The sequence below is a fragment of the Balaenoptera acutorostrata genome, chromosome 3 (assembly GCF_949987535.1).
Source record: "Balaenoptera acutorostrata chromosome 3, mBalAcu1.1, whole genome shotgun sequence".
Taxonomy (NCBI): Eukaryota; Metazoa; Chordata; class Mammalia; order Artiodactyla; family Balaenopteridae; genus Balaenoptera; species Balaenoptera acutorostrata.
This window is the reverse complement of record NC_080066.1, coordinates 178,729,223-178,754,977: the sequence shown is the minus strand read 5'-3', so window position 1 is coordinate 178,754,977 and position 25,755 is coordinate 178,729,223. Positions and strand designations below refer to the sequence as shown.

Below are 25,755 nucleotides of genomic sequence, written 5' to 3'. Positions count from 1 at the left end.
CTGGAGGGCAGTCTCTTCAGGGTCAGCAATGCCCCAAGATGTCAAAGCTATTAGAAATACAGTAAATTTAAAAAGCTCAGATAATACACCACGTTGGTGTAGGTTTTGGTGCCACGGTTTGATTGCGGCACACCTTCCAGCAGGTGGATTTGCCATGAGACGTCTGTCCATTCTCCCATGGTGGGAGGTTGGTGTTGTCTCTAGGACTGGGCTCCTACCAGTAAAGCTGCTATGAACATCCCTGCACACGTCTTTGGCGAATGTCTATTTTCATTTCTTTGCAAGACGCAACCCTGCTGTGAAAGTCCTGCATCATGAGGTGGACGGATGTGGAGCTTCAGCAGATTTTGCTACAGAGTTTTCCAAACTAGCTGAACCAAGTTTTCATCTTGACGACACACTTTTCAGTCTGAAGACTCATGTCTTTCCTTTGTTCTGGGGAGATCCTCAGTTATTACTTGTTTGATGTGACTCATTCATTCTTTTTTTAAAAAAATTATTTATTTATTTTAGGCTGCGCTGGGTCTTCGTTGCTGCGCGTGGGCTTTCTCTAGTTGCATTGAGCAGGGGCTACTCTTTGTTGCAGCGCGTGGGCTTCTCATTGTGGTGGCTTCTCTTGTTGCGGAGCATGGGCTCTAGGTGCACGGGCTTCAGTAGTTGTGGCTCGCGGGCTCTAGAGCGCAAGCCCAGTAGTTGTGGTGCATGGGCTTAGTTGCTCCACGGCATGTGGGATCTTCCCAGACCAGGGCTCGAACCCATGTCCCCTGCATTGGCAGGTGGATTCTCAACCACTGAGCCACCAGGGAAGTCCCCCATTCATTCTTTTATTTCGCAAATTGTTATTAACGTCATCTCCTGTGCCAGGAACTCTTCTAGGCATTAGGGATGCAAGGGGTGAACCCAAGGGAACAAGACACTGGGGCGGAGGGAGCAGACAATAAGCAAATAAATAAGTACATGATGTAACAATTTATTTAAGGTTGGCAGAATCATACGTGCATAAAATTAAATTATAATTTCATTGGGAGATGGCTTCTTTGAAGAAAACAAGGCAGGGGAGGGGTAAATGTCGCCTCTCCTTCATTCTCTCTCCTAGAAATCTCATTAAAAAGATGTTGGGGTTCTGTTCCTGTCCTCCCGTTCTCATTTCTTTTTTTTTTTAAAGTAATTAATTAATTTATTTATTTTGGCTGCGTTGGGTCTTCGTTGCTGCACGTGGGCTTTCTCTAGTTGCGGCGAGCGGGGGCTACTCTTTGTTGCCATGCGCAGGCTTCTCATTGCGGTGGCTTCTCTTGTTGTGGAGCACGGGCTCTAGGCGTGCGGGCTTCAGGAGTTGTGGCATGTGGGCTCAGTAGCTGTGGCTCGCGGGCTCTAGAGTGCAGGCTCAGTAGTTGTGGCGCACGGGCTTAGTTGCTCCGTGGTATGTGGGATCTTCCCGGACCAGGGCTCGAACCCGTGTCCTCTGCATTGGCAGGAGGATTCTTAACCACTGCGCCACCAGGGAAGCCCCTCTCATTTCAATAGAGGTTTTTTTTTCTCCTGTGGCTGCCCCATGTGGCAGGTGGGCTCTTAGCCCCCCAACCAGGGATTGAACCTGTGCCCCCTGCGGTGGAAGTGAGGATTCTTAACCACTGGACCGCCAGGGAAGTCCTGAGGGTTTTTTGTTTTTGTTTTTTAAAGAAGCAATACATACCTGCCCATCTCTGGTGTGTTTATTTATTTTAATAGGTTGGAATAGCCCTTTATGTCTCCCGGGAGACGTTACTCTCATTCCTCAATCCAGTTCTGTTTTCTCCAGTGGCTCTGTTTTCCCAGGTGTGAAGTTCCTCCCATTCTTGGGGTGGTTGCCCTTTTTCGTTGGCTGGCTCTGGGTCACGGGCTGTTAGACTCAGCTGGCTTTGGGGAGGGCTGGGAGGTGCTGTGTGGAATGCATTCTGGCCTGTTTTCTGCAAACATGGGGCAGGAGAGGACTTTCTGCTGGGGCAGCAAACACTATAGTTAAGACTTCTGGGAGTAGGTGCTTCCTGCTCCTCACAGGCAGTTGAAGACACCAGAGCACCCTGACCAAGAGCCTCCGATGAGGGTCCCTCCTGGTGGTCAGTGAACCCTGCCTACTGGGGCTGGTACCCACTTAGGGGAAGTGGGGGAGTGGACGGTGTGCAGGAGTCATGGAAGAGTGGCTGGCCTTGTTGGGTTCCTCGGTTTCCATCCACAAAAGTCCCTGTTTTCCAATATTGTTAGGGATTTAATAACAACTACTACATATATACATATATATATATATATATACACACACACGCACACACACACACATATATATGTTTCTATGTATGTGTATATATGTACATTTTATACACTTCATTTTTAATTTTATTTTTTGGCTACACCCTGTGACATGCGGGATCTTAGTTCCCCGACCAGGGATCGAACCTGTGCCCCCTGCAGTGGAAGCGCGGAGTCTTAACCATTGGACCGCCAGGGAAGTCCATACACTTCACTTTTATTTATTTATTTATTTTAATTTTTAAGAAATATTTATTTATGGCTGTGTTGGGTCTTTGTTGCTGAGCGTGGGCTTTCTCTAGTTGTGGCGAGCGGGGGCTACTCTTCGTTGCAGTGTGCGGGCTTCTCATTACGGTGGCTTCTCTTGTTGTGGAACACCGGCTCTAGGCGCACGGGCTTCAGTAGTTGTGGCATGTGGGCTCAGTAGCTGTGGCTTGCGGGCTCTAGAGTGCAGGCTCAGTAGTTGTGGTGCACCAGCTTAGTTGCTCCGCGGCATGTGGGATCTTCCCGGACCAGGGCTCGAACCGGTGTCCCCTGCATTGGCAGGGGGATTCCTAACCACTGCACCACCAGGGAAGCCCCGCTTCATTTTTAAAATGAACTTTAACATCTGATTTAGATTTACAGAAAAACTGTGAAGATAGTATTGATGGTTCCATAGCTTCCACACCCAGTTCTCTTTATTTTACTATCTTAATATATAGGGATATATTATAATCTAATATACAAGGAATTAACCAAATATTAATACATTATAATTAACTAAAGCCCGTACTTTATTCAGATTCCCTTAGTTTTTATCTAATGCCCATTTTCTGGTCCAGGATCCCACCCAGGACACCACATTACAAATGAATATGCAGTTTCTTTCATTTCTAGGACCAGGGACCTGGTGGCTAGGCTAGTCTATGTGCTCTGAGTGGGTTCATCATCTTGAAGCCGAGATTCTGTGGTCCAAGCCGACCTCAGGGAATTGGCGATTACTTGGCCATGGCAGCTGATTGGAAGTCATGAACTTTTATTCCACTCTCAGGTCTCTCTCCAGTCTGTCCTTTGACTTGTCCCCTCTTTGGCCTCAATTTTCTCATCTGTAAAATGAAGCCATTGGGCTAGTTTCACCTGGACAGACTGAGTCCTGGGGTCGATCTCTGAGTGGTTTGCTGATCTCCATCCTGGGCAGAGGGAGCTGGCAGGCATGGTGGTGCCCCAGAGGGCAGAGCTGGGACCCAGATCTCACTGGTTGTAACACGGGGCCGACACTCTGACTTTGGGCTTTTAAAGTCAAAGATCAGGGGCCTGTCCCAGCTCTTCTGCTTATTCCGAGGCCCCCTTCATCTCTGAGCCTCGGTTTACCCATCTGTAAAGTGGCAGCTGCTGGGATGACTTCTGAGGGTCCCTCTGGCTGTGAATAGAGCAGGTTGCCCTGGGGAGTGCTAAGTTCTCCATTCCCAGAGGTGTGCAAGCCAGGTAGGCGACACTGTTGGGTGGTGCAAGGGGTGGTGGCAACCCTAGGCTCTAAGCGTCTCCCTGTTGGACAGGGAATCCAGCCTCTCTGTTGGCCCATTTTCCTACCCTTGACTCAGGGGCAGGTGGCTGGCTGCCACCAGATGCCCACACCCAGTTGCCTTCCTTCCCATCTCACGCCAGGACTGCCTTTGGCCCTGGCCCACAGATTTGCGGGAGGCTGGAGGGAGGCTCACCATTATTACCTGCCCACCTTGTGGTACCTCTGGCTGCCAGGCCAGTCTGCTACCTAGGCAGCTCCTATAGGCTGGGCTCCAGGTACACGAGGTACACCATACAAAGCTCCAAAGGAGCAAGAGGAGGCTGGGAGGAATCCCTGAGAAGGTGAAATGAGGGGCCCTGTGCCCCCACTCCTCACAAACCAGACTCTCCATTCTGACAATTTTTGGATTCTTCCAAGTCCCAGCCTTTGCAGCTTCTGTTCCCTCTACCACCAATGCCCTTGCCCTTCTTTAGCTGTTGAACTCCTACTCATCCTTTGAAGCCTAATACAAAAGACCCCTCTACTGAACATTAGCTGTCCCAGGACCTACCTGTGTCATAGCACGTATCATCCTAAGTCATTAATAAACCTCTTCCATGTCTGTGTCCCTGTCGCTCGATTTCCCTGAAGGCGGGGGCGGGGCTGACACACTCCCACGAAGCTGCAGACACCTCATTGCCCTCTGCCTTATTGCATGAAAGGAGTGGGTAGGGAAAGGGAGAATCGCTGTGGCGAACCTTTCCCGAGCCCCTTCTGTTTACCAGCACTGTCGCATCCATTTAATCTCTACCCTCCAACCCCTGCCCCGTGCCAGGTGGGCGCTTTCACCGGCGGGTCTGTAGGGGCAGGGGTGGCAGGAGCGCGAGTGGCCCTGGGCCGCGGGGGGGCCTCAGTGAAACCGAGGGAACGGGGCGTCGCCACACAACGTGGAGTCCGGGGACTCTGCACGGGGTTGCGTCCTAACAATCTCATTTTCCAACCGAGGACACTGAGGCTCCGAGAGCCCCGGGGACCCGCCTCTGCCCCGACACAAGGCCGCGCCCAGGTCTGGTGGCAGAGGCGCTCCCGGCCCCGCCCCCGGAGGCCCCGCCCCCGGAGGCCCCGCCCCGAGCCCGAACTGGTCCTCGCGCAGAGCAGGGAGGCAGGTGGAGAGCAGCGGAGCCCTGAGCCGCGCTCCCGGCCCCACCATGGGCAACAGCGCGGGCCGCAGCGACTTCGAGTGGGTCTACACGGAGCAGCCGCACACGCAGCGGCGCAAGGAGATGCTCGGTGAGCTCGGGCCCCAGGTGGGGACGGCCCTGGGGCCGTCTAGTGTCCCGGGCCAGCCCGAGCCCAGGGGGTCGCTCCTGCGGGCCCGGATGCCCAGCAGGCCCTCCCCGACCTCTGCTCCAGAGAGGGCAGGAGCGCCACTCCCCGTCCCTCAGCGTCCCCGGCTCGGGGTTCCTGAGGGTCCCCAGCTCCGGCCTGGAACTCCGCTCGCGTCTCTGCCTCTGTCCTGGGATCTAAGACCCGAGGACCCGAGCCCAGATCCGCGCGTCAGGGGAGCGCGTCTCAGCTGCTCCATCCTGGCTGTGGGACGCCAGCCACTCCCAGGGCCGGGACCAGGGCTCGAACTCTGGGGAGAGGTCGCAGCGCAGAGGTCGGCCCCAGGGACTGCCTTTGTACGGGATGCGCCGCCCCCGCCTTCGAAGGCAGCCACCTGTCCTTCGCCGCACCCCGGGCTCCTGCGTGCGCTGAGCGCCGGGGTCCCGGCGGCCCAGCCGGAGAAGCCGCCAAGCCCACCCCCAATCCCGGAGTTTAGGGCAGAATGCGCGCCTTGGAGGAAGCAAACGCTGAACCAGAGAGACAAGTTTTTTAAAAACAAAGATTGTACCAAAGAGTCTGTCCTTTTGTTTTATAGCCTAATACACGGTGGACCCCCTCTCTGTCGTTTAGTGTCCCGGGAGGTCATTTTTACCTACGTGGTCACCCATCCTTTGGATTCACCCGTCCTTTGGATTCACCCATCCTGATGGGCTCCATCCGTCTCTCAGGAAGACCCAGGATTTACAGTCCTTTACCTGCAATTAGGGGTTAAAGGGCTCGCACCTCCAGAACAGCTTTTACTAGGTGCCACCAAGTCGCCTTTGCAGGGCCGGGCCAGCTTCCAGCAGGGTGGACACGTTCCCCTGCCCCAGAATCCGTCGCCATTTCGCCACACCCTCGCCTACACCTGGGGTTGGCAAACGTTTTTAATCTTTACCAAGCAGATAGATAAAACAATACTATTTCATGGTGGGTTTAATTTTTAATTTGATGATTGGTTTCAATGTTTAATTGGCCATTTAAATTTTTTTTTTCCTCTTGGCTTGGTCTTTTGCTTGTTGGTGTTAGAGCTCTTTGTATAGAGGCTTTTAACCCTTTGTCTTATACATTGCAAATCTTTTTCCCTTTATAGTCACAAAAGCTTTTTTGTTTTTTTTTTTAAATGCATTTGAATAGGTTGGCTTTTTTTTCTTTAGAATTTTCCCTTTGGTGTCTTCCTGCTCCACCCCAAGACTAGGGAAATATCTGTCCTATTACCTTTCAGACACCGGATGCATTGAGTGGTTAGTGTATGACTGTGCCCTGCTGTTGCTGGGGGTTCAGGGCCTAGAGACCCCTGGGTGGGTCTGTAACGTCTGTGGTTTTCTCCTGTGAGGTGAGCAATAACCCAGCACTATTTACTCCTGCGAACTTCCTGCAGGTGGCTCAGAGGGCACTTGGTGATCATCTGGTCCTCCCTCCCCCACAGAGCACAGGCATCTTGGCTGCTGTCTCTCAGCAGTTTCAAGGCAGGGCTGTGTTTCCTTCCCCTCCCCTGGCTGTCCCCCACCTCCCCCTTACAGGACTCACTGGGCACCTGGCCCCAGGTGGAGAAGGCTGTGGGATGTATCCTGGCCCACAGAGCTGCCTGGAGGGATCCAGACACTCTGGGTTGCAGACTTACTTTCCCAATCTGCATAATGGGCACCATCATCCTTTCTGGCGGAGTGGGTATGAGGATAAAAGGAGAGCTTGGGTGAGAAGGTGCTCAGTGTGGTACCCGCCACGTCAGGACATGGAGAATGATCTGTCTCTGAAGAGAGAAGCCACAGGCCCTGGAACCAATCCAGGAAGCATCCGGCACAGTGGCTGGGAAGCCTGGAAGACTTGGAGGAGAGGGAGGTGACTTGGGCCAGGGTGGGGACAGCCCAAGTTCTCAAGGGCTGACTCTCCAGGGAGCTTTGCAAATTCCCTTTGTGCACTGGGCGCTGTGGGTTCCTCCCCACGCGTCCAGCTTTGAGCTAACGAACTTGGAATGTGCCATTCCCCCTCCCTCTCAGGCATGTGTGCGCGCACGCACGCTGTTCCTCCGCCTGGGGGACCTTCCTCGCTACTCTGCCCCACTCGCTCTTGCTCAGTTCTCCCTCCTGTGGGAATTACCCTCCCTCCCCCCCACCGAGCCTGGGCCAGGGGAGGGTGCTTCAGGGGGATTCCCCTCCACTGCTCCAGCCCATCGGGTCCTTATCTCTCTGGGGCACGTTACATGGGTCTAGACCTTGGCTGTGAGCCGATCTCCTGGCAAGGACAACACCCACACATTAGCCATGTGACCCTGGGCAAGTCAATAAGCAGATGAGGAAACTGAGGTTTGATTGAGTTAAAAGGGGTGAATTGTAGCACTTTCTTTATGGAGTTGTTGTGCAGATTTTTAAAAAAATATCACTTTTATTTATTTATTTTTAAAATATTTATTTATTTGGATGCGACAGGTCTTAGTTGTGGCTGGTTGGCTCCTTAGCTGTGGCATGAAAACTCTTAGTTGCGGCATGCATGTGGGATCTAGTTCCCCAACCAGGGATGGAACCTGGGCCCCCTGCACTGGGAGCGCAGAGTCTTAAACACTGTGCCACCAAGGAAGTCCCTGTTGTGTACATTAAATGAGGTGGTGTTCATGCTTAGCCCAGCACTCAACGAAATGTTAGCTGCGATGATAATTATTACCTCTTGCAGAAAGGCCCATGTTTTCCCCAAGGACAGGGAATGCCTTTCCATCTCTGTTTTCCTGAAGCTTTGTGCTGTTCCCAGCCTGAGGGAAATCCTATGTGTAACTGTCAGCCTCTCTTTACAGAGGAGGCCCCAGAGTGGGGCTCAGAGAGTGGAAGTGACTTGCCTAGGGCCACACAGCTCAGTGGCCACAGAAGCCAAGTTGGTGTTCAGGCAGGGATGTGCTCCAGTCCCAGCCAGCTGGCTGCTGTGGCCCACGCCAAGCTCCTCGGGGGCCATTGGATGCTCAAAGATCCTAATCTTGAGGTCAGAACCGAGGAAATCCTCTCGTAGAGCCGGTTGCTGTGCTCTTCGGGCAGGACCAAAGTCCATCTCCAGATCCTGCCTGGATGGGGCCATGCCTTGCAGGCCAGGGCTGAGGCTCTCTGTGCTGCGAGGGCAGGAACAGAGCCGGCGAGACTCTGGTCACACTGGAGATCAGAGTCCAAGCCAGGTGTGCCCAGTGGAATAAGAAGCAGGGTTTGAATTTGTCTTTTCAAAAACAAATAGCTTTGTGATTTTTTTGTTTTTTGTGTCTTACCATGTATGTGCCCTTTCATAAGTAAAAAAAAAAAAAAAAAAAAATCAAATAATCAAAAAATAATCAAAGGAAAGCAAGGAAGTGGGACGCCGGCAATTGTTGGATTATTTGCTCACGAAAGGCCCTGGGGTGGGCGTAGGGGTCTCTGAGTGGCGAGTGGTAAGATCCAGAACGGAACACGCTCAGGCGCATTTGTGGAGGCTTGTCACCCACCCACAGAGATGCTGGAGCCGGGGGCGGAGGGCGGGCCGGCCACACGGCCATTCTCTCCCGCCCCGTCCTTGCTGCAGTCGGCCTTCTCCTCGTCCTCCAGGCGGGCTGCAGCCTGTGTCCACCCGGCTCTGAGATTCCCACAGAAGAGAGAGAGGTGCCTCTCTCCCCTTCTGCCCTGAGTAGCCCGTCCTCCCCTTGAGCCGGCTGATCTCTGGCCAGAGCTGAGTCCTCTGATTGGCCAGCGGGCGGGGGGCTGTGATGGGCAAAGCGCACAGTATCACATCGTGACGGCAGAGAGTTGCAGCTCTCCGAGAAAGGGGTGCTGTGGTCCTCAGTTGGGTGGGGGGGGGGTGCTGTGGTCCTAAGTTGGGTGGGGAGGGAGGGGTGCTGGGTGCATGGGCACACAGCAGCACAGACAATAGGTGATCCCTGGGACCCTATTTTTTTAAAAAATATTTATTTATTTATCTGGGTCTTAGTTGCGGCATGTGGGATCTAGCGCCCTGACCAGGGATTGAACCCAGGCCCCTGAATTGGGAGCATGGCGTCTTACCCACTGGACCACCAGGGAGTCCCTCTAGGACCCTATTTGAGCTGATTGTGTCCTCCCTGACTTGAATCCTCCAAGGGCTTCCCTTCCTAAAATCTCATCTCTGCTCTGCGTATTGGCACCCCCATGCTCTGGCCCCTGCCCTTTCTCCTTACTTTCTGCTCTCTAACCACTTGGTGGAATATACCCCCCACCTGCCCATTTCCTACTTCATGGCTTTTGCAAATGCTGTTTCCTCTGCTTGAATTCTTTTTCCCTACTCTTCGTCTACGGAACTCCTATGCATCCTTCAGGTCTCAGCCTAAATGTCCCTTTCTCAGAAACACTGTCTAACAGTGCGTGCCCTCACACACGGTGTGCTGTGAAATATTAAACAATCAACTGAATCTCTGGAGGGAACAAAGGACCCTGATTCGCAAATTGGCATTTGCCAATTTTTATAGCTATTTCCATCATGGCCAATTTCAAACTACCAACATGCATCGCTGCCCACGGATTTGGGGAGAGAGCGGTATATTTGGGCGCTTGCCAGCGGCAGGCATAGGCTGGTTGCCCACACCACAGTCTACCACCGTCTCTGCCACCCAGCTATTCCTCCCCTATCCTTCCGTGGGGTGCTGTGCACTGTTACCTTGTGACCTTTGCTCCCATCTGTAATTCTACATTGATTTGTGGGATGATAGCTTTGTCTGACTCTCCCACTCAACTCTGAGCTTCCCAAGGGCAGGGCCGGGCCCACCTCCACCAGTGCCCTTCCCAGCGAGGCTGAGTGAGGCAGTAGTCACCTACCAAAGCTTGAGCATCTCTAGTCCAACCTGCCACGACTGTTGCAGGGTTTCCCTCCCTCCAGAGGTGCCAGGGACCTGTCAGCCGCAGCTCAGAGCATGCAGTTTAATCCTTGCCAGCTGGAGAGCAGGGAGACATCCCATTGGTTTTTTTCCCCCCTAATATCTATCTATCTATCTATTTATCTATTTATTTGGCTGTGCTGGGTCTTAGTTGGCACACAGGATCTTTAGTTGCTGCACACTGGATCTTTTTAGTTGTGGACGCGTTGGATCTTTAGTTGCAGCACGTGGGATCTTTAGTTGTGGCATGCGAACTCTTAGTTACAGCATGTGGGATCTAGTTCCCTGACCGGGGATTGAACGTCGGCCCCCTGCATTGGGAGCGCAGAGTCCCAGGCACTGGACCACCAGGAAAGTCCTGAGACATCCCGTTTTAATTGGCATTTCTGAGCTGATTAGTGAGGCTGAGTGTTTCTTCCATGATTTCACTCTCTTTCTCCTTATGTGAATTTTCAACTCATGTCCTTTTTCTATCGGAGGAGTCCTTTTCCTGGATCCGTAGGAGTCTTTTATACATGACCTGTAGTGGCCCTGCTTTTGCCACATGTAACAAGAATCTTCCCGTGTCTGTCCTTTGTCTTTTCACTTGGAACATTTTTTTTTTTGCTGTTTTTTTTTGAGGCGGGGTGCGCATTGCACATCACGTGGAAACTTAGTTCCCTGACCAGGGATTGAACCTGCACCCCTGCGTTGGAAGCGTGGAGTCTTAACCACTGGACCGCCAGGGAAGTCTTGGAACATTTTTTTAATTCGTTTCGTTTCTCCCCATCCCCCCCACCCCCTGCTTTTTTTTTTTTTTTTGGCCTTACAGACATTTGCATTTTTTTTGTGTGTGCAGGGCAGGACCCTGGGAAGTTGGGCCCCTTGCCCAAGGTCACCCAGCCTGGTTAGGGTTAGGACAGGGCTCTAACTTGGTGACTCCAGCCTGTGCCTCTGTCCCACCCTCTTCTCCACCCGGGACCTGAAGAGAGCCTGTCCCCCCTCGTGTCCTCCCTGGCATGTGACCCACGGGCAGTCGCCAGCTCACAAGGCCCCTTCCTCTCATTCTTTCCGGCCTCCGTACTGATGAGTGTGGTGTGCCTTCCACCTGGCCTGCTTCTAATCCACATTCTTTAATTCAGACCAGCTTTTATGAGGTGTGATTTACATGCCATAAAATGCATTCATTTTAAAGGCACAGTCCAGTGATTTTTTAGTAAAGTTACACCATCTTGTTTTAGAGCCTTCCCCTCACCCCAGAGGTCCCTAGGACCACCTGCGGTCACTCGGCAGCCCACCCTGTATCCTCAGAGCCACTCCTCATCCCTCGAGTTTCGGCTCGAGTGTCACGGGACTCGGTGTGTGTGTCCTCTGTAAGCACGTCATAGTCGGGACACGCCACTGTGCCCCGCACGTGTGCCTCCCACCCCCGCTCAGCCTGCGGGCCCCTCCCGCCTCTGGGGCCTGGGCCTGGCTCGGGCCAGACCTTCGGCAAATATTTGTCCGGGAATCAAGAGGAGGTTCGGCTGGAGGTGGGTGAGTGACTCCAGAATGCACTTTGGGCCGCTTCCCGGTCCCCCAGAGCACCTCCCACGCTGACCAGCCAGGCTTAGGCTTGCCTTTGGGCTCCGAAACCGGAAGGGAGGTGGGCGAGATGGGGCAGGGCAAGGCGGCGTAGGAAGCACTGGGGCCAGAGCTGCAGGGGAGCTGCTCAGGAAGGAGGGGATGAAGAGGGCTTGGGCGCCTTTGCTGTAGAAGCTGCCAGAGGACAGGTGCTCAGCCGCTGGGGGCAGAGGGAAGCTGCTCCGCACGGGGTGGCCTGTGGCGGGACAGGGTCAGACAGGCGCTGGAGGCAGGTGGGCAGCAGTGAGCTGACCGACGCGATGCGATGTTCAGGCTGGGGCGCACTTGGTGGTGAAAGGTGGTGACAAGGCCCCCCTGGAGCCAGTGGGGCTGTCCTGCGATGGCACTTGACCTCCCTGGGGAAGCGGTCAGGGTATCTAGCCCTAGATGGTGCCCGGCCCGGGGGCGTGGAAGATGCAGAGTGGGGAGAAGCCCCGTGTGCTCCTGGGAGCCCTGGAGGAGGCCGGAGAGAAGGGACCTCATCGCGGCCGGTGGGCAGGGGCTGCGTGGGGGGCCTTAGGACCGCCCTTGCTCCCTGCGGAGGGCGAGGGCCCGGCAGCCCCCCCCCTCGCCTGGCTGCCTGTTTCTGCCGTTTCCTCCCCACCACGCCGGGCACGGCAGGATTTGTCGGGAAAGCTTCTGGGAATAGCCAGGTGCCCACGGGGAGACGGCTCTCTGGGATCGTGTAGGGCGCGGGGGTCAGGCTGCCTTCCCTCCGGCAGGCTCCTCCTCTGCTGAGCCCTCTGGGTCCTTATGAACAGGTCCGCCACGTATGTAAATATATGTAATGCACGGAAGTGTTCGCATCTGCTGGAGCCAAGATCCCCAGCACCTCAGGACCTGCGGCCGCCTCTCTGCTGTCCCCCCGAGGCCCGTGTGCCCTGGGGAAGACCCCATCTCCAGGTCCTCACAGCCCAGGGTGGTCTGAGTGGGTGCCTTAGGGACGGAGAGTGAGGAAGCTGGCCCAGAGAGGGACAGGGGCTGGCCCAGGGGCACACAGCAGTTGGACTGAGCCGGGCTGCAGTGAGGTTCTCTCGAACTGGGACCCAGGATTTTCTCTGGGCGCTCTGCCCTGATGACATAGCCCAGCTCCAGGAAGCAGCTTCTCTCGAGGCTGAGGAATCCCTGGGGACTCTGGTGCAGGCGGTGGAAAATTAGGTCGTTTCACCACGTGGTGGAAGCTCTGCGTGCTCATCTCTAAGACGGGGGGACGGTCCCCTCCCGGCAGGGTGGTGAGGGCTGCGTGAGTAAGTGTGTGCCAGGCGCCGGGCACGTTTCACCTGCTGAGCACCACGTCCACACCCGGGCTCCAGCCGCATCCAGCGGGCCTGAAGTCGGGGGGTCCTGAGGTCAAGTCTTGGCTCTGTCGGCCTTGCCCTGCCTTGTCAGACCCTTCCCTGGGCCTCCGCCCCTCCTTTCTGTGTCATGCCTGGACAGTGTGACTTCTAGCAATGGTTGTTTCCGTGGGCAGCTGCCTTGGGCCCCGCCCAGGCTGCTGCTGGAAGGCCACTTGCATGGGTCTGTTTGTCTCTGGTTCCATGTGGCTGTCCGTGCGGGCTCCAGGCCGCCCCACTGGAGCAGAGGGCCCTTGAGGCGTGAGTGTCCTAACCCAGCTTCTCTGGTGCTCTGTGCTGGAGGCCTGAGCGAGCAGGGCTGCCCCCGACATCAGCTGAGATCCCCCAGGGGGGGCAGAGCCCAGTCAGGCTGGGCCAGGCTCGGGCGTCCTGCCAGGCCCGGAGGACTCCTCGTGGGGCTGCCAGGGCGCTCTCGCCCTCCTCCTGGGGCCCAGAGAAGACGGAGTCAGCAGCTTTCCCTCCGCAGCCGCATCCCCGAGCCTCAGAAGAGGCGCCCCTCTGTCAGGCCGGCACCCCCTGGCCTTCTCCGTGACCCCCGCCCCGCCCCTCTGTCCTCTCCTTCTGCCATCCGCTGGCCCCAATCTCTCCCATCTCACCCCCCGAGCCAGCCCTCCCTCCCCAGGCCTGCGCTTGGCCTCACCTTCTCACCTCGCCTCCTGCTGACACGGTTCTTGCTGGGGCCCCCAGGGCCCTGCTAAGTCCAGCAGGTGCCTGTCCTGCCTTCCTTCCCGTGACCCTCCTTGACCCCCGGCAGCTGGGCACCCCCAAGCCCACGGCTCCATTTATCCCAAACCCGACTGCACCCAGTGACCTCATTAGGCCTGTCTGGCTGGAGGACCCCAGGGCATCTTCTCAGGGAGGCCCCTAGGCCTCGCACCTCCCCAGGGACCCAGAAGCCCTGGAATTGAAAAGGTTCGATGTTTGCTGTTTCGCTTGAGCGAGGATGGAGTCTTCGTCCAGCAGGCGGTAGATGAGCTAGTGAACCAGCCTGACCCTGCTCCCCAGCGCGGCTCGGGTGCGTCCGGAGGGGCCCCACTCCTTAGATGGTGCCTTCCTGGGGTCTCCGCTGCAGGCCGGGGGTGTTCAGCGAGGTCTCTGAGCCGTGCCAGCCCTGGAATCCGCTGGGCTCCTAGCCCCCTGGCCACTGTCTCTGAGCCCCCATTTTTGACTTGCTTGGCTTGCTGGGGCTCCTCCTCCCCGCACCGTGGTCTGGACAGGGCCTCCGGGCAGGGTGGAGGTGATCTGGAGCTTATGCGCTTGGCCCCTTCTCGGGGTCGCCCCTGAGCTGCCCAGCATCCAGCTTGTGCCTTGGCCGCCTTTTTCCGTTGCTTCCGGCAGGATGGCTGGGCCCAGTGACTATCGTGGCCGGGGAGCATGGGGCCTCTTCTCATACGTTAAAGCAAGCCTGGGGCCAGATCACCTCCAAGATCAGCCCACAGCCCCAAAGGTCAGAAATGGGATGTTTTTTACTCTCGGATCAGAAAACTGTATTTAATAACAACAGTAGTAACAGCTCCCAGGGCCCAGAGCTGTCATCCCAGCCTCACCACAGCCTGGATGGGCAGGTCGGGGTGTCACCCCCATTTCCCAGATGTGGAGACCTAGGCTGGGGCAGTGCTGTGGCCTGCCCAGTTGGCCAGGGTGAGGGGCTGGGGACCAGGCACCCCAGGCTGTGCTGAGGCCGCACCCGAGCTGAGGGCAGCTGAGTCCCTGGGAAACTGTCAGGAAAGGAGGAAGGGGCGCCAGGCCAGGCAGGGGAGGGGACACCCAAGGATGTTCTCCTTTGCTTCCCTGCTTTCATGCACGACTTACTGGCCTTGTATGACAGACGGGGCACCAGAGGCCCACCATCCAAGGTCACAGCTGCTGGGCTCTGTCACTGCCGTCGCCTCTGAGGGGTACGGGAGTGGCCTGTTTGCTGGCCTGGATCCCTGAGCTGGGGTGCTTGTCCCTGCTGGCTTGCCAGTCTGTGCTCACCTGGTGCAGGTGTGGCCTGCCCCAGGCCTGGCCTCCTTCCAAGGGGAAGCTGGAGAGACCCGCTCTGTGGAGGCTGGTGGCCTGGCTGAGCTCCCAGGTGTGCCTGGGCAGGTGAGGGCCCGGGCCCTGGTTGCCCAAGGGGTGAGGCTGGTGTGCAGAGGCCACCTCTGGTGGGCAGGAGGCTGGTGGAGCCCTGCGGCCTGTGGTCCCAACCTGACATTCAGGTATGCAAATGTTCGGGAACTTTGCACGTGATTTCCTGGGCACTGGGCGAGAACATTCCTGAAGGCTGGGTTGCAGGCAGATCCTTCTTGCCCTGGCCGTCGTGAAGACACTTCTATCCTCCCCTGCTCCACCTCACTGTGGCTGCTGGATTCCCGCCCCCTCGGGCCTCTCAGCCCCCCAGTGGAAGCACGCATCTTCCTGGGCACCACTGAGGCCCACCTTCTGAAGTGTGCCCGCTCACTCTGACCCCCTTTGGCGGCAGGAACAAGCTGGGATGAGGCCTGCCCCCTGCCCCCCTCCCGAGTGGGGCCCACCCCCCAGGTCGGGGTCCTTTTGTCTCCTTTGCCCCGCCTGGCGGGGTGATGCTGGGCAAGCGCCATGCTGGCTCGTCCACCTCGGCCAAGGCTGGCGGGCAGTGGGGCCCTTGAGGGGCAGGGTCGAGTGTGAGTCGCCGCTGCGCCCAGCGCCAGGCCAGTGCAGGGACGGGGCAGTGAGGTCAGCCAGGCTGTCAGAGCCCCGGGGTTTCCTCATCCCCCGTCCAGGTGCCGTGCGTTTCGTAGAGCTGCAGAGACACGTTACCACAAACAACGCGCTTGTTATCTTACGGTTCTGGAGGTCAGAAGTCTGACCCGGGTCCCACTGGGTGAAGTTTCTTCTGGAGGCTCCAGGGGGAGATCTGTTTCCTGGCCTTTCCAGCTTCTGGAGCCGCCTGTGCCCCTCGGCTCCTGGCCCCTCGATCTTCACAGCGAGCGAGGCCGGTGGAGACCTTGCACATCCCCGGGCCGCCTCTCCTGCTCGCTTTCCCACTGTCCTGAGCCTGGGATGACACTGTGCCGCCGGGGTACTCCAGGCTCTCCTTGCTGTTGTGAGGTCAGCAGACCAGCACCCTGGGTGCGGCCTGACTTCCAGGGTCCCTCAGAAGCTGACCGAGTCACAGTGAGGGGAGTAGGACCTGCACACGTTTGAGGGGGCCCCTGTTCTGCCCACCCCAGGTGCCAGTCTCTCCCTCCACCTTGGGAGCTGGTTCCAGGCGGCAGGGCCTTGGCACCCCTTCCCTGCATCTTCTTCCACCTGCCTGGGGCAGCGAGTACCCTTCGGGGCCGCTGGCCTTTCTGGGACAGCCAAGGCGCCTCCCACACGCAACGCAGGGACAACCCCCTCGGCTGCCGTTGGGCCACGTGGGCAGGCCCGGGAGGAGAGCGCTTCGCAGCCTAATCCCACCACCGCCATCCCCAGCGTACCCGTCTCCGCGGCCTAATCCCACCACCGCCGTCCCCAGCGTACCCGTCTCCGCGGCCTAATCCCACCACCGCCGTCCCCAGCGTACCCGTCTCCGCGGCCTAATCCCACCACCGCCGTCCCCAGCGTACCCGTCTCCGCGGCCTAATCCCACCACCGCCGTCCCCAGCGTACCCGTCTCCGCGGCCTAATCCCACCACCGCCGTCCCCAGCGTACCCGTCTCCGCGGCCTAATCCCACCACCGCCGTCCCCAGCGTACCCGTCCTCGGGCAGCATCCTGGCCGCCGGCCTTCACTGTGCGCTCTGTTGGGTGGTGGCCGTAAAGCGCAGATTCACCTGGGTGCCTGCTCCCGGCCAGTCAGCCTGAGCTTTCCGTGCCTTATCTATTCATCCTCCCAGTGACCTGTTTATGGTTCAGAAACGAGCCTTGGAGCTGACGTAACCTGCTCGGAGCTGGGTTTTTTTTTTTTTTAAACTTTAAAAAAAAAACTGTGGTAAAGGATAACACAGAATTTGCCATTTTAACCGTGCGTGAAGCATGTGATTTGGGGGCATTCGTTACTTTCACAGTGTGGTGTAGCCGTCACTCCTATTTCCAAAACTTTTTCGTGACTCCAAACAGAAGTTCTACACCCATTACCAGTCACTGCCCATCCCCCCGCCCTGCCCCCCCAGCCCTGGAAACCTCTACTTTCTGGTTCTGTGAACTTGCCTGTTCCAGATAGTTCACGTAAGTGGAATCGTACGGCATGTGGCCTCTCCTGACTGGCTTCTTTCACTTGGCATCATGTCTTCAAGGTTCATCCATGTTGTACGCAGCCCGTGGTAGTCCTCCATGCGTTTCTTTTGGGACGGGGGAGGTGCTGCTAGTTTATTTGGGAGTCAGTTCCCGGGAGCAGGATTAAGGGAGCTGGCATTGTGAAACAGACAAGCAGGAAATTCAATATAAGGACTTTTTAAATTGAAGTATAATTGACCTATAACGTTATATTAGCTTCAGGTGTACAACAATGATTTTTAAAAAAAATTTTTATTGAAATATAGTTGATTTACAATGTTGTGTTAGTTTCAGGTGTACAGCAAAGTGATTCAGTTATACATACATACATATATATAAATATATATTTATATAATTTTTCTGCATTCTCTTCCATTATAGGTTCTTACAAGATATTGAGTTCCGTAGGTCCTTGTTGGTTATCTATTTTATGTATAGTAGTGTGTACATATATTTTAAAAAATATTTATTTACTTATTTGGCTGTGCCAGGTCTTAATTGCAGCGTGCGGGGTCTTTAGTTGCGAGATGCGGGCTCTCAGTTGCAGCGTGCGGGATCTAGTTCCCTGACCAGGGATCGAACCCGGGCCCCCTGCACTGGGAGCATGGAGTCCTTTTTTTTTAAACTGTTTTTTTTTTTTTTTAATTTTTATTTATTTATTTATTTTGTTTATTTATGGCTGTGTTGGGTCTTCGTTTCTGTGCGAGGGCTTTTTCTAGTTGTGGCAAGTGGGGGCCACTCTTCATCGCGATGCGTGGGCCTCTCACTATCGTGGCCTCTCTTGTTGCGGGGCACAGGCTCCAGACGCGCAGGCTCAGTAATTGTGGCTCACGGGCCTAGCTGCTCTGCGGCATGTGGGATCTTCCCAGACCAGGGCTCGAACCCGTGTCCACTGCATTAGCAGGCAGACTCTCAACCACTGCGCCACCAGGGAAGCCCAAGGGAGCATGGAGTCTTAACCACTGGACCACCAGGGAAGTCCCAGTAGTGTGTATATTTTAATCCCAAACTCCTAATTTATCCCTCCCCCACCAACATAGTGATGTGATATGGTATACTGCGAAATGATCCCAAGTCACCATACATAGTTACAATTTTTTTTTTTCTTGATGCGTTCTTGGATGAGAAGTTCTTTTTTTTTTTTAATAGACCTTTATTGGAGTATAACTGCTTCACAATACTGTGTTAGTTTCTCTTGCACAACAAACTGAATCAGCCATATGCATACACATGTCCCCATATCTCCTCCCTCTTGAGCCTCCCTCCCATCCTCCCTATCCCACCCCTCTAGGTCATAGCGAAGCACCGAGCCGATCTCCCTGTGCTATGCTGCTGCTTCCCACTAGCTATTTTACATTCCGTAGTGTATATATGTCAATGCTACTCTCACTTCGCCCCAGCTTCCCCGTCCCACCCCAAGTCCTCAAGTCCATTCTCTATGTCTCCCTCTTTATTTGGATGAGACGTTCTTGATGAGAACTTTCAAGATCTATTTTCTTAACAACTTGAAAATATGCAACACAGTATTAATAACTACAGTCACCATTCTAGACATTACATCCCTATGTCCTACTTATTTTGTAACTGGAAGTTTCATTCCTTCCTAAGGCTGAATAATATTCCATTGTGTAGAGAGACCATATTTTGTTTAACTACTCATCAGTTAACAGACACTTGGGTTGTTTCCACCTTCTGGCTATTGTGAATAGTTCTGTGAACATGGTATGCAAGTTTCTGTTTGTGTCCCTGATTAAAATTCTCTGGGGTATATTTTAGCAGTGGAATTGCTGGGTCTTATGGTAATTCCATGTTTAACTTTTTGAGGAACCACCCAGTTGTTTTCCACAGTGGCTGCACCATTTTCCATTCCTACTAGCAACGTACAGACAAGGGCCCCCATTTCTCTGCAGCCTCGTCAGCACTTGCTATTTTCCGTTTTTTGAGTTTAGCCGTCCTAGCGGCTCTGAGGTGGGATCTCACTGTGGGGCTGACTGCACCCCTGGTGACCGATGGTGCAGAGCATCTTTTCATGTGCTTAGAGAAACAGGTGCACATCTTTGGAGAAATATCTATTCAAGTCCTTGGCTCATTTTTTATTGGGTTGTTTGTCTTTTTGTTTTTGGGTTGTAGGAGATCTTTATATATTCTTGTTACTAAACCCTTATCCAGAGCTGGAATTTGAACCCTTTCTGAACGCTGCTCCCTTCCACCCCCCCTGGAGATGCTGTGGCCCCCTGGGCCCCTGTTAAGCAGGGCTGAGGTTTATTGCCAGGCCTGGGCTTGCCTGCTCTTTCCCAAGTTCTGCTTTGATACTTGTGCTGTGACCACCATCCTCCGGGACCTGATTAGGTGGTGTCCTTGGCAGCTTTGGGGAGAGCTCCCGGGATCAAAAGGCCCAGGCAGTTTTGCCGAGCTTGGAAGCCTGGGGGTGGCCCCAGCAGTAGGGGGAAGGAGGCTGGAATGGGAGTGGGGGGTAGGGGTGTGAGGTTCGGCCACCCCCCCGTCCCCCCGCCCCAGCAGGCTGTCTTGAGGGCTGTATAGCACCACTGCTCACTTGGTCGGAGCCAAAGCCACCGTAGCCACCAGATGAGGTGAAGGCTTGGTGGGAGTGCTGGTGTGTAGAGAGCAGGGGTGTCAGTGCTGCCTGGGGGATTCTGTGGGCTTCCTGGGCAGAGGTTCTAGGATGTGGGAACCCCGCCCCCCCGGCATCTCCAGCAGACGCGGGCTGTCCCACCATCAGGCTCCAGGACCGGTATGTGGAACACATACCCCGTGAGGCACATCCTGCCCACACCGTGTCACACTGGGACACAGAGGCCCAGAGAGGGTGGGAATGCACCATGGCCACACAGCAAGATCAAGACTGACCTCGAGATGGGCTTGTGGCACCACCATAGCTTGGGCAGGAAGACTCTGAGCCTGAGTCGCCCTCTGGGGCAGAAGTCCTTGCCCTTGTTGTGTTTCTCCTTGCATACCCCCAGGGACAGGCAGCTCACCACCTACGAAGCAGCCTGTTCCGTTGCTGGGTGGCTCTGACAGAAAGTTCTCTGGGCTGGGAGAAAGAAGGAGCTGTCACACGCTTCCCATTCTGAGCACAAAAGGGCAGCGACTTCCTGGGTCACTAGGAGGGAAGCGTAGGCCAGGATTTGACCTTGGCCTGGCCGATTCCATTTGGGGCCCAGCCTCTGCTGCAGCCCTGGACACCCTCTTCACAGGCCAGCCTGAGGCCGCCCAGCTGCTGGATGGGTGTAGGAGGGGCGGACACTGAAGGCACTGGAGACGGGTACTGACTGTCCTAAGGGTGCCTGGGACGAGCCCCGCCCTCGCCGGCCTCGATCCCCATCCGTGTGTCAGGACGCTGGCTGCACCTGAGGGCCTGTCTCCTCTGCTGGGGAGCCAAGGGACACAGCAGACCTGGAGTGGGAGGGTGACTGTCCCCTTGAGCACGTGCTGCCCCCTGGCCCTGTCCCTCCGTGCCCCTGGATACAGCACCAGCTGCCTCACCAGCCTTATGCCTGCCAGCCCCCTCCCACCAAGCAGAGGTTTCTAGAAGGCACTGCTCTCTTGCCCCGAAGGCACCCACCCCATCCTGTTCTCTTCCGGCTGCTCCTCCTCGGCTGGGAAGGCCCTCCCTGCTTGGGCAACTCCCACTGCCATTGTTTTTTCCTTTTCTGTAAAACAAAATACAGAAAAGTACAAAAGATGCTATAACAAACACCCACCACCCAAAATAAGTGTATTCGACATTTTATCATATTTCCTTCAGATCTTGTTTGTTTTACGAACTGAAACACCGAGACAAAGCCAGAGCCCTCCACGTTCCTCTCCCCCAGCCGCCCTGCCCCCTCCCAGGGGCCCCGAAGAGTCTGCCTGTGGCTCTCGGGCTCCCTGGAAGCCCGCACCGCGTGCACTGAACCTGCGGCTCTCGGCAGCCGTTTTGATTTCGGGAATTATGTTTCTGTGGCCCATGCTGACGCCCGCTCTTTATTTAGGCTGGTGACAAAGACCCCCCACCCTGGGAAGTCTCCCCAGAGCCCCCTGGGTGGTGGGGGGAGACGGGTCTGCCCGCCTGCCTCCCTCGGCACGAGCACAGGCGAGGCTGCTTCTAGGCCCAAAGCCACAGGGCCAGATCTTAGAGCGACTCTCCGAGTCACTGCCTGGGGGCTTAATGGATGGTGGAGGGAAAGAGAGGGAGGGAAGATGGCAGGAAAAATTTAAGGAGGAGAGGAGGGAGGAGGGGAAGCATGCATTTGGGACCCACGCGGCCAGTGCCCCCCTCACCTTCTCTCCCGGTCCTCCCTGCAGCCAAGTACCCGGCCATCAAGGCCCTGATGCGGCCGGACCCTCATCTCAAGTGGATGGTGCTGGGGATGGTGCTGGCGCAGCTGCTGGCCTGCTGGCTGGTGCGGGGGCTGGCGTGGCGCTGGCTGCTCTTCTGGGCCTACGCCTTCGGGGGCTGCGTGAACCACTCGCTGACGCTGGCCATCCACGACATCTCGCACAACACCGCCTTCGGCACTGGCCACCCTGCCCACAACCGCTGGTTCGCCGTCTTCGCCAACCTGCCCTTGGGTGTGCCCTACGCGTCCTCCTTCAAGAAGTACCACGTGGATCACCACCGCTACCTGGGCGGCGACGGGCTGGACGTGGACGTGCCCACGCGCCTTGAGGGCTGGCTCTTCTGCACGCCGGCCCGCAAGCTGCTCTGGCTGGCGCTGCAGCCCTTCTTCTACTCGCTGCGGCCGCTCTGCGTGAACCCCAAGGCCATGACCCGCATGGAGGTGTTCAACGCCCTGGCGCAGCTGGCGGCCAACGCCACCATCTTCACCCTCTGGGGGCTCAAGCCCATGGTCTACCTGCTGGCCAGCTCCCTACTGGGCCTGGGCCTGCACCCCATCTCGGGCCACTTTGTGGCCGAGCACTACATGTTCCTCAAGGGCCACGAGACCTACTCCTACTACGGGCCCCTCAACTGGATCACCTTCAACGTGGGCTACCACGTGGAGCATCATGACTTTCCCAGCATCCCGAGCTGCAACCTGCCCCTGGTATGCGGCCACGGTCCCAGAGGCTGCGATGGGCGCCTTAGCGGGAGGTGGGGGAACGTGGGAGGGCTTTGGGCCACACTCTGGCCTTTCTCTCGTGCTGATCATGGGATGGCTACATGCTCACTTGGGGTCCCCAGGGCAGAAGGAAAGGCCACCTGGCACACGGAGTGCCTGGCTGGAGAATAAGAAGGTGAATTCGGTGGGGGGGGGGGGGGGGCGGGGCAGGGGCTCGAGAGGCATTTTACAGTTCAGGCCTCTTGGTTTAATGAAAACCCGTTTGAGCACAGCTATGATATTCACTGGCTGGCTGTGTGTCCTGGGGCAAGCCGCTTGCCCTCTCTGTGCCTCAGCTTTCTCTTCTGTAAATGGTGCAGCAGTAACGATACTGCGAGTGAAGCACCTCCCCTTCCTGACCCTGTCCCTCTGCATTTCTTGTCACTGCCCTGTGACCCTCCAGGGGCCCCCTCATGGCACAGAGAGGACAGGTTGGGCCTTGCCCTTTGTGACCCAAGGGGCTTGGCCCGAGCTGCCTCAGAGTGGAAGCCTCTGGGCTGGTGCCTCTGTCTTGGGAGACCTGGGTTGGAGAATTTCTAAAGAAGAAAGAGGGAGGGAGAGGATGGGGAGGAGGAAGAGGGAGGGGGAGGGGGAGGGGGAAGAGGGAGGGAGAGGAGGGGGAGGGGGAAGGGGGAGGGGGAAGAGGGAGGGAGAGGAGGGGGAGGGGGAGGAGTAGTTGTTGTTGTTGTTCTGGTCTGGCACTGGTTGGTTAGAGCAGAAGTGACTGCGCACAGCGGGGTTGGAGATTGTGGTGGTGGGAAAGGTGTCTGAGTGTGTGAGACTGTGTGTGCGGGTCTGTGTGTGCCCACATTCCTGCACGTGATTAGGTGTGCCTGTCCATATGTGCATGTCTGTGAGTGCATGCTCACCCACTCGTGTGGAGTGCAAGTGAGCACTGGTCTGGGTGTTCAGGTGTTTGTGCCGTGGCCCACGTGACTCTGAAGTCTGACAGCCTGTGTGTCCACCCTGGCTGTGCAGGGCGCCCCCCCGCCCCCGGCCCCCAATGGTACTGAGGTCCTGCTCTGTGCTGGGCACCATCTAACCAAAGCCTCACCACAAGCCTACATGGCATTTCAAGCCCATCATGCACATTTCATGGATGCGAAGGGAGAGGCTCAGGGAGCTGGGGTCCCTGCCTCAGGAAGCAGCAGCGCCAGAATCTTGACCCAGGACATCCACAGAAGCAGCTGCTGTCAGCTGTGAGCCTTTCCTTCTCCCAAGCAAAGTCACAGGCTCCCTGTTCCTGCCATGCGTGTCACCTCATCCCCCGTAGGCCCCCCTTTTCAGGCCCTGTGCACCTGGTGCGTCCTCTGTTGGGGGAGGGGGAGGCCTCCCCTGCAGTTGGTGTGGGTGTAGGTGCTGAGGCTGGAGCACTTCTTGGAGGAGGCGGGCTGAGGGCGTCAGGTGCAGAGAGGGACAGGGAGCTGGAGGGGGAAATGACACGTCCTGAGGCTGGCAGGAGGGCGACGGGGTGGGAGGATGGTGGGAGCCAAGGTCAGAGGGGTTTGCAGGTCCAAGAGGGCACCAAACGCCGGGCCGAGGCGCGTGGACGTGACCTTGGTTCAGCAGGACTCGAGCCAGGCTGTGCCGCAGAACTCGGCCACCCCAAGGCTCCTGGATCAGAAACTCGGGGTGTGCGCTCTGGGGAGGGGTGGGGGTGTGCATTTTAACTCCTCACCCCCATTTGGGGCAGGGGCCTCAGCACCTCTTGGTGCCCCCGGCCAATGGCCCCTCCGCCTTCGGGCAGCGGGCTGGCCTGGACACGGGTACCCTGGGAGATGACAGGGTTGTGCGTGTGCTCACGTGGTCTGTGTGCTCACGTGTGTCCGCATGCACGCGCGCCTGTGGCTGTGCACGTGCCTGTGCGCGGCCTCTGACCCATCCGGCCTCTCTGACCCATCTGTGCCCTCTCCGCAGGTGCGGAAGATCGCGCCCGAGTACTACGACCATCTGCCCCAGCACCACTCGTGGGTGAAGGTGCTCTGGGACTTTGTGTCTAAGGACTCCCTGGGGCCCTACGCCAGGGTGAAGCGGGTGTGCAAGCTGGCGGAGGACGGCCTGTGAGCCCGATGGCCGGCGCCCCGAGTGCACGGACCCTGCTGCCTGCGCCTCAGTGCCCGGTGGGAGCAGGGCCTGTGCTCTCTGGTTGCTGCCCGGCCTCGCCCTGCCCACCTGCTGCAGGGCTGGCCGTCACCTGTCCCCAGGGCGTGTAGTGCCCAGAACTGGTTTGGCTGCATTTGGTTCCTGCACCCTAGGCTGCTGCTCTTGTCCCCCTGGAGCCCCGAGGCCACGCCTGGAGACAGCGGGCACGGGTGGCAGCCTGGAGAAGCTTGGTCTGCATGTGGACTGGTGACCGCAGGCCGGGCCCTCCCTTTCAGGACGTCACGGGCGAGGCCTGGCCCGGTGCTGGGTGCTCTGTGCCCAGGGAGCTGATTTCTCTGGCGTGCCCATGCCCTAAATTAAATCAGCATTTGTTTTCAAGTCCACAGATGGTGCTTCCCAGGAGTGGGCTCGGCTCCTGGCCGGCAGGACCTGAGGCTGCGCTCCTCGCTCTGGGGCAGCCCTCCCCGGGGGCCCTGTCATTGAGTGGCCGGTTTTGGGTGTGTGGGCAGAGATCCACGCGGTCCTTGGGCCACATCCCCACTCCCGCCACAACCCTGCCCACCCCCCCGCCCCGCACCCGCCGAGCTCCTGCTGCACCTTGGGCCCTCACCCCCACCAGCTCAGACGTGGGGCTTGAGGAGAACAGGTACCACAGGCCAGGCAGATGGCGGGTGCACAGGCGGCTGGACCGACGGGTGCCTGCCCGTGAGCTAGGGCTCTGACGGAAGCAGGCTGGTGTCCTCGGTGTCTCTGCGAAGCAGGACGCGTCTCGTCCGGACTGTGCTGAGGACTAATGGCCCAACTGCGAGGTGGGGAGGCATCTTTGGTGTCAGCCCCTTGGCCCAGGGGCTGTGTCGGGGTGTGGGTTCTGGTCTCCCAGAAGCAGGCGGGCAGCACGAGGGATGCCTGGGCGAGGCCCTCCCTGCCAGAGGAAGCGGCCGGGCAAAGATGGCCTCCCCTTGGAGCCCTGAGGCTGCGGAGGCTGAGGACCACGGCCCAGGGGCGGGCATGGCGGGGCTGCCTTAGCTGACCCGGGAGAGGGAGGGCTGGGAGGAAGGCACAGCTGGGAGGGGAGGAAGGTCTCAGGTGCCTGAGACCGGGCAGCTGCTGAGCAAGGACTTCCTGCTCAGGGCTGGGAGTGGCCGCGCGTGTACCAGGCACCCCTGTCCCCGGGTGGTCTGACCACTGAGATGGCCCGGGGAAGAGGCCCTTGGGCTGGCTGTGGGAGGGCAGTGCGGCTCTGAGCCTGGGCAGGCGGCCCCTCCTTGTGCACACAGGCTGGCCTGGGCCCAGGGGAGCCCCAGAGAGCCCAGCTGAGACTCGCGAGCTCTCTGTGTCCGCCAGCGAGCTTAGCTTATCTGCCGACGGGACAGTCACGGCTGGG

The 25,755-nt window shown here is 57.2% G+C and overlaps 1 protein-coding gene across 5 annotated transcripts in view; it reads left to right on the top strand.

The window, feature by feature from the left end:
* DEGS2 (delta 4-desaturase, sphingolipid 2) overlaps positions 1-24,384 on the top strand; it is a 77,160-nt gene extending 52,776 nt beyond the window's left edge. For 3 of the 5 annotated variants that reach the window (XM_057543686.1, XM_057543684.1, XM_057543687.1), the window contains 2 exons: positions 21,472-22,214; positions 24,186-24,384. In XM_057543686.1, coding sequence (XP_057399669.1) covers positions 21,498-22,214; positions 24,186-24,332 — 864 coding nt within the window. In that variant the 5' untranslated portion in view covers positions 21,472-21,497 and the 3' untranslated portion in view covers positions 24,333-24,384. Of the gene's footprint in view, positions 1-4,930; positions 5,060-11,472; positions 11,505-21,471; positions 22,215-24,185 lie in introns of those variants that run through there. The other 2 variants (XM_007178862.2, XM_028165578.2) reach the window with 2 other exon arrangements.
* Positions 24,385-25,755: the final 1,371 nt, after the last annotated feature.